The sequence below is a fragment of the Mastomys coucha genome, unplaced genomic scaffold, assembly GCF_008632895.1.
Source record: "Mastomys coucha isolate ucsf_1 unplaced genomic scaffold, UCSF_Mcou_1 pScaffold5, whole genome shotgun sequence".
In the NCBI taxonomy this organism is placed as follows: domain Eukaryota; kingdom Metazoa; phylum Chordata; class Mammalia; order Rodentia; family Muridae; genus Mastomys; species Mastomys coucha.
In genome coordinates, this window is record NW_022196911.1 from 27971457 (window position 1) to 27991348 (window position 19892).

Sequence of the window (19892 nt, forward strand, 5' to 3'; positions counted from 1 at the left end):
GGTGGTGCTCATGCTTCTGCCTTCCAAGGAGTTGGTACTACGGCCACACACCTAACTAACTGTCCATTTGTTCGTTTTCTCATACGTAAAACAGACGCGGGGGAGGGGAGGCAAGCAAGCAAGCAAACAAGCAGCCCCTGGAAGGCATAGCAAGGTCTTTGAACCCGAGATCCAGGTCAAGACTCCAGCTCTGCGCTCCACGCTCCCCTCTCCAGCAGGCCTCTGTCTGCTGTCTGGGATGTAGGCATGTGGCCAGTGCCTGCCTCAGGGTCTGTGGGAGGCTCTGTGCCTGCCCCTGTCAAGGCCCCTTGCTGTGAGGGGTTGGTTCTGGCTGTCCTTGTCATTGGTCTTCAGCTCACAGCCGCTGAACCTTCTGGATGTGATTTGGTGCTCTGAGCAGTCAGGCTTGTGACAAGTCTGGCCTTCCAAGCTCACACGCCCGCCTGAATCTCGGCTTCCTCTGATGACAGAGAATGGTATTTGCCCTCCAGGTCTGGGTGGCACTGGTCAGCACTGGCTGGTTTGGGTTGCAACATCCTCTGCTGCCTTTCGGGACTGGATTGTCACCTCAGCCAGGCTCTTAAGGAATTTGGCTTTGGCACAGTCACTGCGTGGCCCCTCCCTGATGGGCTCTGGCTTCTGACGTCTGAGAAAGGCACTGGGCACCGACTGAGCAGTCTTGCTGTTGATATTGGCTCCTTGCTGGAGGCCCGGCCCTTTGCTCAATGCTGCTTTTACAGTGTAAGGCAAAGCAGGTCCTGTGCACTCCTGGAAAATAGTCCTCATTCCTCCACGTTTACAGGAAAATATCTTTTTTTGAGGGATCTCAGGAAAAAAGCCGGGGCACCGAAAGGCAACGATGAATAGGTAGCTTTTGCCTAGCTTATGGTGGCTGAGAAGGTGCTGGAGTCACCTGACCCTCGATTTGCCAACCCCAAAGATCCACCCTTCCTCTCTGCCGGAGAGGAAAGTCAGAGGAAGAGAGACGGGGACTCTAGCTGCTTATCTCATGGATTTGTGTGGGGGTGGGGAGGGTGTATGTGTGTTCCAGATAGGGTTTCTCTGTGTAGTCCTGTGTGTTCTGAAACTCATTCTGTGATGAGTCAGGTTGGCCTCCAACTCAGAGATCTGCCTGCCTCTGCCCGCCTAGTGCTGGGATTAAAGCATGTGACAACACTCCTCACCTCTCTAGAGGATTTTTAAGCTGCTCTGAGTAAGCATTCAAAATTGAGTTGAGGGGAAAGGGACCCCTAACACCCCACACATCCTGCTGATCTGAGCTCCTGCGCTGGGTTCTGGAGGTTTTATGACCTCTAGTCTGAAAGGAACTTTGGTGGCGGAGGACTGGGTGAAGGCTTGGAAGCAGGAGTGCTCACAGCACTGCCCTAGAGCGTGATTGAGTTGGTAATTGAGCTATCTCACCTTCGAAGTGTCAGCTGAGGGAGAGCAGACTGTCCCCCATAAAGGAGGAGCTGTCCTCATGCTGCAGGGGGTTTGGGGCTCTCAGCAGCTTAGATAGGAAGACCTGAGCTGAAAATAGACTGGAAAATGCTGGTTAGAGCCTTCACACCACGTCCTTCTCAAAGGCTCCCTCTCCGGTTGGGTGAGGCCTCTTCTGAGGCCATGCCCATCATAAGCAGCCACTTGGACCCTCTCAGCAGGATAGGTGACACCTCTTCATCCAGATCTTAATTCCTGAGGCCAGGGAGAAGGTAGCTATCTGATGTGTGGTCATCTTAAATGGGCCTGGCCCAAGGCACAGTGAGTGATGTCATCTGATTGTAAAAGCTTCTCAGTACTGAGCATTGGATGGCCTTGTATAGTGTGGAACAGTGGTTCTCAACTTGTGGGTCATGACCCCTTTGGGGGTCAAATGACCCTTTCACAGGGGTTGTCCAAGACCATGGGAGAATACAGATGTTTAACTTACGATCCATACCGCTAGCAACATTGCAGTTATGAAGTAGCAGTGATGTAATTTTATAGCTGAGGTCCTCACAACACGAGGAAGTCTATGTGGTAGTGTTAGGAAGGTTGAGGACCACTGGACTGAGGAATGCAGAGAATCTGCGAAGGTAGGTGACCCAGGTGCAGATTCCAGGCATGTGTCTCTCTGAACTTGGACTTGCTTATCAGTCTTGCAGCTGATCACCATGCTTGATCCTGTGAGGGAACACGTGTTGTCACGCAGGGGCTGGAGATGCACAGAAAGGACTGTCCTGGGTGGGGTGTGTACAGTTGTCACAAAAGGTCAGAGTGGGTACGAGGCACGGCACCCCAGGAAGGCAGGGGTGGGGCACCCACTACCCCTGTGTTAGTGTCAAGCAGCTGCCGGCTTCTAGGGCCTCATCAACACTGTGAACTCTGCTCTTATGAGTACCTTATGGGGTAGAGAGGGTGAAGGTCGCAGTAGCATCTCTGGCAGCTTGGGGGTTGTGAGTCTTGTGTCCGGTTTCCGGGTCCCTCTTGTGTGGTGGAGTGGCGGTATGGCCCAACTGTTCACAGGCTTATTTCCCTCTTTTTGGAATTTCGACAAAACAGAGTTAATATCCTGTTCATCACATCAGCTTTCCCAAGGCCTACAGTTTCTAAATAAGTCTACAAGCCTTGGAGTCTTCAGTACTGTCTGTGTTTCAAGGTTTTGTTATTTTATTTTTCTTTATTTTATTTTATTTTTATTTTATTTTATTTTAAGACACTATCTCACTATGTCCTGGCTGGCCTGAACTCACAACATAAGCCTGGCTGACTTCAAATTCGCAGAGATCCTCCTGCCTCTGCATCCTGAGCACTGAGATAGATTCATGGCCTGTGTCACCATGCCTGACCCAAGGTTTTGTTTATTTTATTTATGTTTATTTTCAAATAAATTCTGGATCCACTAAGAGGCCACCGCATCCCCACACAGCCCCTGTCTCGTCACTGACAGTCGGGTGGAATCATACAGTATTTAGGTTTGGGGCCTGGCTTATCTCACTTAGACCAGAGACCAGCGTTTACAGAGCTCATTTGTCGCCATTTTGGCATCTTGAGGTGTAACAACAGCCATTGCATGTATGTGTTAGCTTCTTTGGTGGCCCTTAGGTGGGTCCTATCCATGGGCGGGGTAGGTGGAGTGTGGCTTGCACAGGCTGGAATCCCTACGTTGGCTCCTTTGGCTCTGTGGTGGGATTGCAGCTTCTGCGCTGGCCCCTGGAGAAGGGAACTCTGATGGCCGCCACCTAGTGCCCTGCCCGACTCCAGGTCTCCTATCTCCAACCCCTCACCTGCCTGTTCAGTCTGTCTCTTGACCAATTCATCCTAGCTGGAGAAAGTTTTCACTCTCTTTTTCATCAGCTAAGAAGCAGTGTTCTGGGCTGGAGAGCTGGCTCAGAGGTTAAGAACACCAGCTGCTCTTCCAGAGGACGCTGGTTCGATTCCCAGCACCCACATGGCTGCTCACAACCATCAGTAATTCTTGTTCCAGAGGATCTGGCGCCTTCACTCAGACAGACATAACATTAATGCATATAAAGTCAATAAATCTTAGAAGAAGAAGAAGAAGAAGAAGAAGAAGAAGAAGAAGAAGAAGAAGAAGAAGAAGAAGAAGAAGAAGAAGAAGAAGAAGAAGAAAAGAAGAAGAAGCAGCAGCAGCAGCAGCAGCAGCAACAGCAGCCCGGGTGACCTGTGGCCAAATGGCAGTTTTACTATGGTGATGCGCCTCCCCCCAAGACACACACACACACACACACACACACACACACACACACACACACACACACACGGTGCTCATGAGTCCTCATTTCAGACTTTTCCTGGTCAGCTGCCAGGAAGAGTTTTCCTCAGAATTCTTATTTTTCTTTCTGTTTTCATATTATAGATATTTTATTTTTACGTATGCGTTTGTGTATGCATTGGCCCAGTCTTGTATTTATGGTCTGGTTATATCTTACTTCCTTATTAGAACATAGAATGTTCTCTCTGGTCTGAGTTCCCCAGTGCCCTGGCCATTGTTGGGAGTGTCTATGTCCCCTTGGACATCTGCCTCTGTTTTCACCCTTTTGTGGGGGCCTGGGGAGCCTTCCAGGGCTGTCTCCTGACCAGCCTGCTTTGTAACCTGTGTCTCACCTTTACAGGCCAAAAACAAGGAGACCGGTGCCCTGGCCGCAGCCAAGGTCATTGAGACTAAGAGTGAGGAGGAGCTGGAGGACTACATCGTGGAGATTGAGATCCTGGCCACCTGTGACCACCCATATATCGTGAAGCTCCTGGGGGCCTATTACTACGACGGGAAGCTATGGGTAAGAGAGCACCAGCCTGGGCCCCGATGTCAGCATCCATCTGCTGTGTGGGCCAGGGCTGCAGCAGGGAGGAGGTGAAGTGGGCTCCCCTGGTAAAGCCTTTGTGTGTGAGAGAGGTCTGACATCCTCTCGAGCCTGAACATGGCATCTCATGAGGAATTCTTACCTTGTGGTGCCTTGGACATGGAACGCTCCAAGGTCCAGTGAGTGAATTCTGGACGGGTGCCTAGAGGCCTGGCATAGACAGGGAGCCTGAGAGCTGAGCTGGTGTCATTTGCAGGAGTCACAGATCTCCTGCTTCTGTGCTTTCCCACTGTGAACCCTGTCACCACCTTGCCTCATGCTGATACCTCTCAGCTGGCAAAACCCAGATGCCTACAGTGGGCATCTTGTTGAACCTGTGTTCTGCCAACTTTGTGTCTCTCTCTCCTTTCTCTCTGTCTCTCTGTCTCTCTGTCTGTCTGTCTGTCTGTCTGTCTCTCTCTCTCTCTCTCTCTCTCTCTCTTTTTCTCTCTCTCTGTGTGTGTGTGTGTGTGTTTCCAGTAATGAGGATTGAATCCAGGATCTTGTATATGCTAGCTGAGTACTCAACCACTGAGCTATATCCCAGCCTGATAGTCTATATATACAGATACATATGTGTATATATATCACAAACATACATATACAAACACACATATGTAAATAATCCCCCTCCAAACTCTAGACACCAAGGAAACAAAGTGATGTGTGTGCAAGGAATATCTCAAATTCTGGGTACAGCTGGCACTATCAGAATCCTGCAGACATTTGGAGACATGGGTGAAGGCCTTCAGGTACCTCTGCCATCACTGCGGCTTTGTGAGCCCAGATCTTGCCACTGTTGGTGGGAGGGGTGGTTCAGAAGTGTATGTTGATCCGAAAGGATGTTTTAGGCATAGTACACACTGCTGTGGTGGTTTGGTGTGTTTGGAGGTCTTTCCATATCTAGTTAGGTCTCAGAACACCGGGAACTTGCTATTGGCCTGTGGTGGTTTGTCATTTCTCATGCCTGATGGGAAGCAAGAATCTTGGCTTTTAATGACAGAATGCCTGACTTACTGGTGCTAGATGGAGAAACCTGGTTCATTGGAGAAAGAGATCCTGCTGCTTAGGAAAAAGGAAAAGTTCACAAGGCCCCATGATTTCTCATATCCCAGGCAGGAATGGAGCCATCAAGAACTCTGGCCAAGGGACAGAGAGTTGGTCCTCTCATCTGGGGTTAGACTCTAGTGCCCAGAGCTAGGGGATGCCTGAGGAGGGACTCTTTGAACACAAAGCATTAGTTGGCGCATAGCTCTGGGGGTTCTGGGCCGTGATGCCAGGATTGGCTGGGCTCTCTGCATGGACTCAGGTCAGTAGGAATCTGGAGAGCTTTGTTGAAGAAAATCACATGGTGACACCAGCAGCCAGAGAGCATCTCGGGACCCAGAAAGAACTCACTACTTATTAGTCATTTAACAGGTATGCCTCTGCTGACTTCATGACTAGTCTCCACTCTCTGCTAACATCACTACAGTGGGGACCAAGCTTCCAGTGTTTGAACTCTTGGGGGACACACACAGGCCATGGCATAGCTCCCACTCACTACCCAGGGCTCTGTGCCCTGTCACTTGCTCCCCTTGCCCCAGGTCTCTGTTCACTGTCACTCGCTCCCCCATCACACTCACATACAGACTGGAGAGCAGAGACTCTGAAATCTCTCACATTGTCCTCTGACCTCCACACGCACAGTGGCATGTGCAGGTACACACATGCACACATACTACCAACGCACACATGCACACTACACGTACCCGCACACACATACTACACACACCCGCACACACATACTACACATACACACACACACACACACACACACATACACACATACACACACATGCACACATCATAATGAATGATGATACTATTTGTTTTTAAGCAGATAGAGAAGAAATGAGACTGAGATCACTGGGTAGTTATTGGAGAAAACTCGTTGAGGGTGTTGTCAGAGGGCTCAGTGCTGACATTCAAAGTGTATTTTCTAGATGTTTCAGACATAGTTTTAAAATAAGCTAGCATACCACGCCTGCCTCTGTGTCTGTCGTGTTAGCTGAGGCACTGTGTTGATTTCATCCCATGTGAGGACGGCCATAGCGGCCTCTGATCCAGAAGAGCTGCCCTGTGGCTCTGGAAAGGGCATCATAGTGCTTTTTGCTTCTTGCTTGGAAATCTCTGAGAATTTTTGAAAATTTTAAATGTCTGTTTCCAAACTGGCATCACAGAGCCACTTCCCATGTGAGCTGAAGTCCACTCATCTATTTACCATCATTTCATCAGTCCATCCTCCTACAGCCTGTCCACCATCACTGTACCCGCCCTCCCCTCTCCCCACCATCACTGCACCCACCCCTCCTCCTCCCCATCATCACTGCATCTGTCCCTCCCCATCCCCACCATCACTGCATCTGTCCCTCCCCATCCCCACCATTACTGCATCCATCCCTCCCCTCCCCACATCACTGCATGCACCCCTTCCCTACCCACCATCTGCACATACAAACATCAGGTAGGCAATTACAGCAAATTGGGGAAATCTCTCCTCTAGGCCTCAGATGCTGTCTGACAACATTCTTAGCTTTGGGTTAATGAAATTTGGGGACCTGCTTATTTGTATGTTCTAAAAGGATTGCATAGTAGTCACAGGATATTAGATCACACACACAGGTGGGCAGTGAGTGGCTTTTTAAGAAGGCCAAGATGGCCTAAGATAATGTGGCTTTGGAGCTGCAGCATTCAACCTCCCCCATTCATTGACATTCCAGTCAGTTGATTTGCTTTTCTTGAATGTTCAGGGTGGGTGTGACTTTCTTCAGTTCATCGGGTCATAGCTGCTCTTGGACTGAGACAGCCCCTGGGGAGAGGTGCAGCTGGTACAGTAATTGGAGGCCATCTTGTGCAAGGCCTGAATGCCAAAGTGAAGACTTTGTGGCTGACCTTACAGAGGTCGGCAGCCTCAGCACCTCCTGGGATAGTCATTTCAGTGATGGGGCCCCACCTGGCCCTCCTAGATCATAAGCTGGGGTGCTGTCCAGCAGCCTGTAGTTTTGAGAGCCTTCTAGGTGAGTCATGGTGGTTTAAGTTTGAAAACATCTATTTTAGGCCTTGGCAACCCAGTTACATTTTGCTCAGGGGAAGTACAGTCTGTGTTGTAAAAAAAAAAAAAAAAGGTCAAGTTTGGGGGCAAGAGGTAAAGCATTGAGCCTGAGCATCAGTACAGAGTAGACCCCGCCCAAAGCCTGAGGGTGTGGTAGGGAGCATGGACCAGCTTCAGGGAAGGGGCATCTGAACTGTGTCTTGCAGGATGCATAGGAGTTGGAAAAGTTGCTCAGTTTGGCTAAGTGCAGGAGGCTGTATGGATATGAGAAGCCATGGGCAGATGAGATTGAAGGCTGGAGGCCACACTGGCTGTTTTCTGTGGGGTGGCTTTCGGCCCAGGCTTCCTGTGTGGTCTCAAGAGCCAGTGTCCCCATGTCGGTGTATAACAGAGCTGTCAGGGCTGCTCCTAGGGATAGGTGTTGAGGAGCTGGCTGCTAGCCAAGCGCCTGCTGCGTCCTGCACAGGCTGGAGGAACCTTCCTCCCAGCGGCGTAACTCTTCCACCTGCCATCCTACAGAGTGAGGTCACTTTCTCCCAGAATTGACAATCCTAGCAAAATCTTTCTAGAGGATTCCCATCTCCACGTCTGCTTTCAAATGTTAAGTGGTACAAGTGCTTGGGAAATCCCCTCTCCACATGTCTCGGAGGGCTGCAGACCCGTGAGAGCTGTGGACACTCTGATTCTGGTGGTACCACTCTTTCTGATAACTGTCTCTGAAGAGCCAAGAGGCAGGTGGGGCTGGGAGCATCCTCCTTAGATTAGAATGTGTTTGACCTAGTGTGTATGAGAGTCATTTTGACATATAGTCTATATAGAAGTTATTATCAAGACTTTTTACTTTTTTATTCTGTCTTCCAATCCATTGTGTGTCTGGCCTTACAGCCACTTTTTGTGTGTGTGTGTTTTTTGTTGTTGTTTGTTTGTTTGTTTTTTGTTTTTGTTTTTTTGAGGCAGAGTTTCTCTGTATGACCTTGGCTGTCCTGGAACTCATTATATAGACCAGGTTGGCCTCCAATTCAGAGATTCGTCTGCCTCTGCTTCCCGAATATTGGGATTAAAGGCGCTTGCCACCACTGCCCAGGTATTATAGCACTTTTTTAAAAATGATTTTTTTTATTTTCTGTGCACTGGTGTTTTGCCTACATGCATGTCTGTGTGTGGGTTGTTGGATCCCCAGGAACTGGAGTTACAGACAGTTGTGAGCTGCCATATGGGTCCTGGGAATTGAACCTGGGTCCTCTGGAAGAGTAGCCAGTGCACTTAGCCACTCACCTCTCCAGCCCCTTTTACATTACTTTTTTTTTTTTTTTTTTTTTTTTTTTTTTTTTTTTTGAGACAGGGTTTCTCTGTGTAGCCCTGGCTGTCCTGGAACTCATTCTGTAGACCAGGCTGGCCTTGAATTTAGAAATCCGCTTGCCTCTGCCTCCCAAGTGCTGGGATTAAAGGCATGCGCCACCACTGCCCAGTTTACAACACATTTTTTAAAACATAAAAACATCTGAACTTTTATCTAGTCAGATGTTACAAAATTCCCATAAGATTCACATCCCCGGGAGCTGGAGAGATGGCTCAGCGGTTAAGAGCACTGACTGCTCTTCCAAAGGTCCTGAGTTCAAATCCCAGCAACCACATGGTGGCTCACAACCATCTGTAATGAGATCTGGTGCCCTCTTCTGGTGCGTCAGAAGATGGCAACAGTGTACTTTGGGCCGGAGTGAGCAGAGGTCCTAAAGTCAACTCCCAACAAGCAGATGAAGGCTCACAACTATCTGTACAGCTACAGTGTGTACTCATATACATAAAATAAATAAATAAATCTTTTAAAAAAAAAAGATTCACATCCCCAAGTGACCTTAAGTGACCTTGCATTCTTCCCTGTGCCCAGTGGCTGAGCTCAGTGGATTTGAGCGTTTAACTTAGCTTGGAGTACAATGGCTGACGGTCAGTTTCCTCCCAGAGTGGCTACTGTATTGACAGGCCTCCCTGGCCTCCCAGGTCATCTACCCTGTTCTGACCCCATGTAGCCTTGACCTCGTGATTGTCCCAGCTCACTTCATTCCTAACTCAGATGGCAGTCTTAGTGGGACAGGGCCTCTTTTTCAACATGCCCAGAGTACTGGGAAGGAAGCTGGGTTCCAGAATGCTCATAGAGGCTCTCAGCAGGAGACTCTGACTTCTAACTAATGCCCATTGCTGTTGTGTAAGTGTTCCCACTATGAGTCAGTATCAGGGCCATGCAGTGTCGCTAACACAATCTGGCAGGTCCCCCGTCTCCCTGAGCTCCGAGCCTGTGAGCAGAAACACATTCCAAACACAGACGTGTGGGAGGACCAGAGCAAGTGGGAAGTGAGCTTTAGCAAATCTAATGAAGTGCTGCAGTCAGCCCTTCTAGGGTGGGGTCAGGAGCCGTGGCCTGTAATAGAATAGGAGAAAACCCACCTCCAGGAAGGGGCCAGACATTTAAACAGATCCCAGGAGGCTGGACGGAGGCAGAACTCTGCGAATTTGTAGCAAAACTGAGTAGTAATTGGAGGAAGTTCAAAGGCCCTGAGGCAGAGAGCTGTGGAGGCAGAGAGCCATGGAGGCAGAGAGCTGAAGCTACCTCAGCTGGAGTCTAGCAGAGACTGAATTGTCCTCAAACGCCTGTGCTAGGGACTGGGAATTCAGCAGTGAGCCAGGCAGCCTTGTGGCATGGTAAGCAGGACAGCTAAGTAGGTAGTCCCATTCATTCCACGATGCATACACATATCAGTTGGTGCTGTATATCTTCCTTAAACACTGAATTTTGAGGTGACCTTTTTTTTTTTTTTGCCCCAAACCTGGATTTCATTGATTCAGTTGGGCTGGCCTCTGAGCTACAGGGATCTACACACACACACACACACACACACACACACACACACGCACCCGACTTCACCCTCCTGCACTGGAATTGCAGTGTATGTACCACTGAACCCAGCTTTTTGTGAGCGTTGACATAGCCTCATGCTTGCATGGTAGACTTCTCAGTCTTCCCAGTGTGAATGCTTGCAACCTGGGAAAAAAGCTATCTCAAGTTTTAGACATTAAATACATTTATTTAAAAAGAAGGGAATGTGGTGGCACACATCTTTAATCCCAGCACTTGGGAGGCAGAGGTTGTGGATCTCTGTGAGTTTGAGGCCAGCCTGCTCTACGGAGAGAGAACAGAGAGAAAGTCAAGGATACACAGAGAAACCCTGTTTCAAAACACCCCACCACTACCACCACCACCAAAAAAAGAGATACTTTCGCATCAGCACCTCAAGTGGAAAACTGCATCCGTTGCCATAGAAATAAAACTAAGATGTCCTGTTGTGGCCTAGCCCTTTGCCCTTATGAAGCCGTGGTCTGGGTCCTGCCTCAGTGAAGGTCCACTGGGAGGACAAGCAAAGGCTGAGGAAAGACGATGTGAAGTCAGTTCAAGGTGACACTTCCACCCATGTGGGTTGGTCTTGTGGTAAGGACGTTTGGCCAGATCAAGCTGCACCAGGTCTGTAGGGTTTCTCTCTTTGGATGGGATGGTGAAGGACCAGACTGACCTGCCGGCATCACTGTGGGGTGGACAGACAGAGCCTGAGCATGGTACTGTCTTCCAGCCTGGAGCCCACTTCTTACTGTTCATTATGGACCCTGCGGAGTGCCCTCGTGGTGAAGCTCCCACAGATATCCACGTGGGAAGAGGGACCCTGGCTGTTGGAAGGCACCCACCCACCACTTCCCGTGTGGCCCCAGAGGAGGAACTGAGTTCTTGAGGCTGTTGCGTCTGCATCTTGGTTTCTCACTGTCAGCATTGGGACTGTTGGGAGCACATGAGCCTTGTTGGGCTATCCTGAGTATGGCAGGATGCTTGACTGCATCCCTCACTTCTGTCTACCAGTCTTGGGACACCTTCCATCTAAGGTAGAGCATCTCCCATTGTCTCTACATGTCTGTAGTGTCTCTGCACAGATGACCCTGGCTGAGAGCCAACAGTCCCTCCTACCCACAGCCCATTGCTGCTGTGGTGTGAGGACACCTCTTTGTGGAGCAAGGGAACGGATTGGTAACCTCAGGCTATGTGGGCCGCAGATTCCTTTAGCTTGGCCCTTGGCTGGAGGTGTGTTCTCAGTTAGCCACCGACCTCAGGACTCCTCTGTGTGCCCTGGCTCTGAGGTTGGGACTGTTCCTGCCCAGATTCTTGTAGGGTGGAGTAGGATGGGGGGGCGGGGGGGGGAGAATGAAATATTTTTCATCCTTCATTTTTTTTTTTTTAAACCAAAGCAGAGGAGCATAAAGATGACTAAGAGGACGCATTTCCAGAAGAGAATGTCAGGAGCCATTTCCTCCCATGGGGCTTGCTCCTCAGGCCTGGATGTAGGGAATCCAGGTGGCCTGCCTCAGGGAGTCCCCACGGGGCTGTGGACAGCCCCATGAGCTTTCGGAGCATGTTGAGCATCCATATGTTGGGGTGCGTGTGTGAGTGTGTAACGCACACAGTTCAGAGTCACTAGTAGAGGACTTTGAATGTTCTGAACACAGAACATAACAACTGTGATAGCAACTGTCTGAAATGTGGTAACTTAGAAAGCCATAGTGCAGCTCCCAGTAGGAATGAAGTGAAATAAGTTTAACTTTTTTGGTTTTGTTTTTGTTTTTTTTGAGACAGGGTTTCTCTGTGTAGCCCTGGCTGTCCTGGAACTCACTGTGGAGACCAGGCTGGCCTCGATCTCAGAAATCTGCCTGCTTCTGACTCCCAAGTGCCGGGATTAAAGATGTGCGCCACCACTGCCTGGCTGTATCATTGTAATTCTTAACTCTGGATCTTTAGTCATCTGAATGTCCAGGCCAATCCTCTGGGGTGTGTGGCCCCTGGGCATGGGCTCTGAGGGCTCCCTGACAGTCACTGACTTCTGCTCACCATTAAGGTCTATCTCCCTCCCCACCCACCCACGTGCTGTGCTCACAGAGAGCCCTTTCTCCTCTAAGGCAGGTGCATTTCCTATGGCAGGCTCATTTTATACAGGGGACCCCGGAGGCTCAGGGAGGGTGCTATTGTTTGGATTAGGTTTTGTCCCCTGAGGACTCACATGCTGGGACTTTGTCCCAAGGGAAACACTGTAAAAGACTGGAGAAGTTCAAAGGGGCGAGGCGCAGCGAAAGGTTGAGTGGGCCCTTGTGCACCTTGCCCTTCCCCCTACTTTCTAGAAGGATTATGTTGACTTTGGAGTGTGTAGCTTCTCACCAGAAGGGTGAACCTAGTGGTCCCATCTCTCTGAATCAGCATGAATCTTCCCTGACTTGGCTTAGAGAATGGTGGTTCTAGCACCCCCACCCCCACCCGGCGGGATCTGCCCTCAGTCCACCAGGGCTCCTGGTAGCCCTGACAAGGACCCATAATTACAGCCAAGGCAGGAAGCCAGGCAGTTGCTTCCGCTCTCCTGTGTTTTGGGGCTTCCCCTTTTTTGCTGGCCACTCCCCAGCTGCCCTCTCAGGAGGACTCAACAGGGTTGTCCCCGAGAGAACCTTTACCCTGTGACTCTTGTGACCTCTGCCCTGTTGTAAAACTGCTTGTGTGGTTATGGCATTCATAGGCCAGTCTCATGGGATTGACACCCACCCCCCTTGGGGCAGGCGGAGCCATTATTCATTCAGTGTCCATTCGTTCTTACACAGAATCAGCCACAGCATGCCAGGAAGTTTTAGATGCTGGGGACATAGGCTCAGGGCAGGTCTGGTCTTTCAAGTGTCCTGGGAGGATGCCACTTGGGTGTCACTAGCTACATCTGTTATTTGGTCCATTTACCAAACATGGGTCTCCTGTGTCACCCGTTTGACTGTGACCCGGAGGCAGGCTCTGCAGTTACCCAAACTTGATGGATGAAGTTGCCGTTTCCGAGATGAGCTAGTGGCAGACTGGCAGACTCCGTGAAGCCAAGTAGATGCTTTGGCTCCATGAGGCTGTGCTATGGGAAGGAGGTAGCCCTGGGGATGTGGAAAGGCTGTGTGCCCCCCAAGCCCCTTATTCACTGGTGGGACTCAGGGACCCGACTCTGCATACCTCTCTGGCTCTATGAGCTGGCAAGTGTTGTTTTGTTTTTTTTTAAAGATTTTAAAGATTTTTTTAAAGATTTATTTTATTTATTTTATGTATATGAGTACACTGTAGCTGTACAGATGGCCGTGAGCTATCATGTGTGTGGCTGCTGGGAATTGAACTCAAGACCTCTGCCAGCTCCACTCGTTCCGGCCCCACTCGCTCCAGCATAACGATGCACCAGAAGAGGGAGTCAGATCTCACTACGGGTGGTTGTGAGCCACCATGTGATTGCTGGGATCCGAACTCAGGACCTTCAGAAGAGCAGTCAGTGCTCTTACCCGCTGAGCCATCTCGCCAGCCCGGCAAGTGTTATCTGTTTGTTATACCCACTGTCCCATCTCACCATCCATCTCTGGTTCCAGCCCTCCCCCCTACCTCTCAGGGATTCAGTGCTATGAAGTCTTCAATAAGTTATATGGTAAGGAGTGCAAGCTCTGAGAAGGAGCCTCCTACAGCATCGATGTGGCTCTTGTCCTGTGTGCCCTGTCTGAAGGGTTCTAAGTATTTGTCCCGGGTCCTTGGTGGCCATGGCTGGAAACAGCCCTGGTTTATTCCTTTCTGGGCTCAGTGTTGTTCCTGGCTAGTCTTATGAAATAGTCACTAGCCAGCCATCTAGCCAGACTGAATCGTCCCTCTCGAAAAGGGATTTCTTTGACCTTCCCTAGAGAACCTGAGCCCAGCTCTGACTTAACATTTCCTGCTCAGTGGCCAGGAATGCAGCTCAGGGGACTCTGAGCCTGAAGCCCCGACCCCTATCCTCTGGGGTGGACTATCTAGGAGTGAAGCATGCCTGCCACTGAGTCGCCTCAGTCCTATCTGAGAGATGCCTTGGGGCCTGGGCAAGCATCTTTGGGTATGAACATGGAGTGGGGGTGGGGGGGTAGCTGAGGCCAGAATGGCATACACAACTGCCACCTCCACCCCTGCATGCATTCAAGGACCCGGGTTACTGCCTCTGACTCAGGCCTCATTCCAAGGCTGCCGGGACCGAGGAAAGCTGGATTCCTAACCCAGGCTTGCTGCAAGGTGGTGGGTGGAACTGGCACAGAGGAACAAGGCTGGACCTAGGAGGCCTCGTGGGTGTGGGCGCCCCACTCAATGGCCACATTGTTTGGCTGATACTCAGAGGTGGGGAGGTCCAGGGACTCCACCCACAGGGACTGGCAGCTGACGGACTAGGCTGGGTTTATGTTGACTCTTGCTTTTTTTTTTTTTTTCCTTTTTTTACCGCTGCCTTCATGACTTCCTCTTTCAGGCTTTGGTTGACTAGCCAGAAGCTTCTGTCTTCTGCACTGTGTCAGAGCCTGAAAGCCTCCCAGCTCTTGACCCGGGGACTAGCAGACACTATCCCTGCTTCCTCAAGGAGAAATGAATCCAGAGCGGAAAGGTGGCTGGCCGCAGGGTTCGGCCGTCCCTCGTCATGGCCAGCTTGAGTTTATTCCTTCTTCACTTCTGTGCTGAGTAGCTTTGGGATTACCTGTCAAGCCTCTAAATTCTCATCCATACAATAGGCTGCTTGTGCCTGAAGGAGTGTTTATAGAATGCTTAGCACAGCCTCAGGCTAATGAATCTGCCCTAGTTTCTGAACATCTCAAAGCCATTCAACAAACACTTGTTGATCATGTGCAGCTAGAGTCCTCTGGGCCCGTGGGTTCAACATCATCAGTACTGAACACACAGAAGCATCCTTCTGTGTCGCCTGTGATTCAAGAGAGCAGGCATCCACATAGCATTCCCATTGAGTTAGCCACTGTCGTTCTTCTAGAATCTTCCAGATGTATGGGAGGATGTGTGGGTTCTGTGTGGACACGAAGCCATTCAGTCAGCGACTCTGGCATTGGTAGATTTCTATCTGTTGGGTCCTAGCCAGATCCCCAGACTGATGGACAATTGTACGAGGCCCAGACTCTGGCCACCAACCTTTCACAAACACAAACTGCTTGTTCTGTGAAAAAGTGACTACGGTCACACAGAGACCTAAAATGTTGATGCCACAAAAGGTCATACAGATTTTGAGAACCTCATTTTCCAGATGGGGAAACAGAGGCCCAAGTAGGGACAGGGTTGGGGTAGCCTGTGGTGGGACAGTGGCCCTTTGTGCGGCTGTGTCTGGACCCCCTTGCCGTGCTCAAGGGTTTCACATGTGTAGGTCACCTGAGCCCCTGTTCCTGGTCAGTATATGGTAGAGGCCTCAGGAAAGGCCAGGGGTGGAGAATTGAGGCCCAGAGTCGTGGAGGTCAGCAGGGCGGTGGCTCACCTCTGGACTGTGTGTGACTCAGTTGTCTCTGGGGGATGGTTACGGCTCTGGCATTGCCTGGTGGGGCTGTCTAGGGGTTGTAAAAGTTAATGTCTAAGCCCTGGGATGGCCAGGCCATGCTTATCTGGGCTGGGACATCCTGGCCCCTTATCTCCGGGTGAGCAGCCTGCTCAGTCCATTCGTGGAATGGAAGGGCCCAAGGGTTAGAGCCAGGAGGCCTAGGGGCCCGTTCTCACTGACCCAGGGCCTGTGACTCAAGCTTCCTGTGCCTTCCTCTGTGAGATGGGATGCGGATGGGGGCTCTCTACACTCACATAGAACCCACTTCACCCCAATCCTGGTTCTGGCTCCACAACTTTCTATTGCATGACCTGACTCTGAGACACGGCTCCTCCTATCTAAAATGGGAATAAAAATATCACCTAACCCTGATCCCACCAGGTGGCATTTATTGGCACATACATACGGTCTATCAGGCGTGCGTTCTGGGTCCACGCTACAGTAAGCGTCACCCCCCAACTGTGATGCCAGCATCTGTCAGAGTATCTCCTGAAGAGTGTGACAGTCCATGCCGACCGAGCCTTTGCCCAGGGCCTGGCATCAGAGAAGCACTGCAGCTGTATTAGGTGTCATGGAAGGGGAAACTGAGGCTGGCCAGGCTAGCCAGCCTGGAAGCTGGGATGGAGTGACACATCATGGAAGGAACTTGCTGCCACATAGCTAGCCAGCTCTTCTGGATCAGCATTGAGTTGGGAAACAGGAGTAAGGTGGAGACATTAAAACATTCATTTCTGGGGCTAACGAGATGGCTCTGCGGGTAAGAGCTCCGACTGCTCTTTGGAAGGTCCTGAGTTCAAATCCCAGGAACCACATGGTGGCTCACAACCACTCATAATGAGATCTGATGCCCTCTTCTGGTGCATCTGAAGACAGCTACAGTGTACTTATTTATGATAATAAATAAATCTTTGGGCCGGAATGAGCAGGGACTGAGCAAGCATGGTTGACCAGAGCGAGCAGAGGTCCTAAAGGTCAATACCTAACAAACAGATGAAGGCTCACAGCTATCTGTACAGCTACAGTGTATATTCATATGCATAAAATAAATAAATAAATCTTAAAAAAAAAAAGAAGAAGAAGAAGAAGAACATTTGTTTCTGGATCCCTCAGGCCTACGCAGTTACTAGCTCAGTTCTTCACATGCACAGTTGACTCAGGGGCACCAGAGAGTTTGCTGTCTGGGAACGCAGGGTGTCTCTCAGAGTGACCTGGGTGCTAGGGTGTTGTGCCAGTGACGAGGGTGTCCCAGAATGTCCCAGAGGCAGAGATGGCGCCTCACTACTCTATTTCTGTTCTGTCACTGTGCCTGAAATGGTGCCTGATACAGGGCCAAGTCCCACGATTCTCTATTCCATTCACAAATGGCCAGAGCAGTGGAGCCCAGAGGCCCCAGCGCCTGGGCTCGGGCTCAGGACAGCTGCTTAGCCTAATCAAGGGCATTGTGGTCCACAGTGGTCCCCAGGTTCCTTGGCTTCAGTCCAAGAAGGAAGCCAGTGACTTCATTCTGCTGTCACATCCTCCATTAGGTACCCTCCAGCAAGGTCTCCAAGGAAACAGGGAATCTCCTAGGTCCTGAGTGAGGAAGGAGGCCAGCTGTGCTAGGGATAAGCCTCCAGCAAGAAGGGTCAGGAACAGCAAGGGTGCCCTCCCCTCCCACCACCCCCCCCCCACATCCCTGTGTGGGGAGGCCTCGCCTTTGTTTGTTTGGGTTTTGTTTTACTTTCTTAGCATATGTGTAAGTGCACATTATTTATGTTTTATGAAGGCCAGAGGTCAACTTCAGGTATCTTCCTTGCCCTGTCCCTGACTCACACACCTTAGGTTTTGAGGTCTTTCCTGAGCAGGGAGCTCACTGGTTCTTCTAGACTGACTGGACAGCAAGCCCCAGGGATCCTCCTGCTTCATCTTCCCAGTGATGGGATTACAGGTGTCTATCACTCTACTCATCTTTTTAATATGGGTGCTGTGGATCTAAAAGCTCAGTTCCCATCCATTGATTGCACAGCAGGCACTTTACTAACTGAGCCATCTCTCCAGCCCACCTTGTTTTTGTTTTTCAAAAAACAAACAAACAGGGGAGTGGTGGCACACGCCTTTAATCCCAGCACTTGGGAGGCAGAGGCAGTCGGATTTCTGAGTTTGAGGCTAGCCTGGTCTACAGAGTGAGTTCCAGGACAGCCGGGGCTATATAGAGAAACCCTGTCTCAAAAACAAAACAAAAACAAAAACAGAAACAAAAAACTGAAAGAAGAGACATCACACGAGACCTACCCTCGTTACAAAATTTTCAGTATAGAATCCATTATTGGTGATTAGTACTGTACTGTGGACAACAGGCTCCAGAGCTGACCGGGCTTGAGGAAGTGGAGTGTTGGGCCCGCTGACTAGCAGCCCCTTCTCCAAGGCCTCTCTGGGATCTGTACCTGGTCCCTGGCATAAATGAGTCTGCAGTCTCATCTTTCTGCTTCTGGCTTCTCTCCCTCAGTGAAGCATCCTAAGGTCTCATGCTTGCCCTCTGTCACACTGCAGACTTTTTCTCTTTGGAAGCCAGCAGTTCTGGTAGCTGGCATACTCCAGGTGTGGCACCCATCTGTCACGGACATGTAGCTTGCTTCCTCCACGCCACCTTCCCTCTTATGAATTGTGCTTCAGTGAGCATGGGGAGTGCTGACAGCTCTTTGCATCCCTGGTTCTAATCATTTTGGATAAACGCCCAGATGTCGAATAGCTGGATCCTGTGTTCCATTTTGGATTTCTTGAGAAACCCCAGGATGGCCTTGAACTTACAATCTAACTGCCTCTGCCTCCTGAATTCTGGCCACCACACAAGTCCATGCTGTGTCCCTGCTGGCATTGGGCCAAGGCTCCCTTTGTGTCCCTTGGACGGCACCTGGCGGCACTGTGTTTGCTGACACCAGTCTGACACAGCTCTCCTAGTGTTCACATGTTTGTTCGTACACTTGTTTGTCTCTGGTGGCATGTTCGTTCCATCCTAGCCGCTCTTGGGTGGGATGTTGGAGTTTCTTTTGCTGCTAAGTTTAAGGACCTCGTCGTGTAATCTGGGAATGGGTCTGTTAGGAAGTGGCGGTGATTGGCAGTTGTGTCCCTGGGCTTCAGGTCACTCCGTTTCCTCTGTTCCACTGAAGCATTTACATTGGACAGCCTGCTTCTGGTCACAGGAACAATGTGTTATCTGATGTTGTGTCTATGAAGTCACTGCTGAGACAAGTGTCATGAAGCTGCTTCTGCTGGCTTCTCTCAGGCTTTTTCCAGTTTGCTCGTCCACTTTCCATTAGTGTTTGTGTAAAGTAAGAGTCTGCCGTCTTTCTCTTCCTGTGAGTGTCTAGCTTTATAAACCCCCTTCGTTGAGCAGACTATACACCCCAACTCTGACATCCTTGCTGAAAGACGCTGGACTGTGTGTGTGAAGGGTCATTCCTGAGCTTACTATTTAGCACATCTTTGTGTTTGTTTTTTGACATTACTAGACTGCATTTGTCCCAATTTGTGTAGCTTTGTAGGATGTTTTAAAAGTGTAAGACTTCTAGATCCTCAACCTTTTAGCGGAGATCAAGTTCAGAAAGTGTGAGGCCTTTTCCAAGGCTGTTGAGGCTGCTGGGGGCTTCTGGACAATCCCTGTGAGTGTGAGGCTGAGGTTTTTCATTTCAATAGAAGATATTGTTGGGACTATTGTTGGGCGGAGATTTCTGAGCCACTGGGTGAGGAGCCTGTAGATGGCACTGGGCGGTGTTACATTTCATCCAGGTTAGGTTACCATCAGTGAACCTGGATGCCTTTCCATTTCTCTGTCATCTTTCCTTTCTTTCAGCAGTATCCTGTGGTTTTCACGTGATTTTATACCCTGCAACTTTGAGTTTTCAGCTGTGAGTTTTACTGTGTTAACTCTGTGTTCCACTCCTTTATGCTTCCACCTTTGGCCTCCATCCCAGGGTCATGTGTGGCCCTCCAACACAGGGTCATGTGTGGCCCTCCATCACAGGGTCATGTGTGGCCCTCCATCACAGGGTCATGTGTGGC

At 50.2% G+C, this 19892-nt stretch overlaps 1 protein-coding gene across 1 annotated transcript in view; it reads left to right on the plus strand.

Annotated features, from left to right (window-relative positions):
- Stk10 (serine/threonine kinase 10) overlaps positions 1–19892 on the plus strand; it is a 102812-nt gene that overhangs the window by 20078 nt on the left and 62842 nt on the right. Inside the window, exon 2 of the mRNA XM_031350595.1 lies at positions 4116–4280. Coding sequence (XP_031206455.1) covers positions 4116–4280 — 165 coding nt within the window. The remainder of the gene's footprint in view (positions 1–4115; positions 4281–19892) is intronic.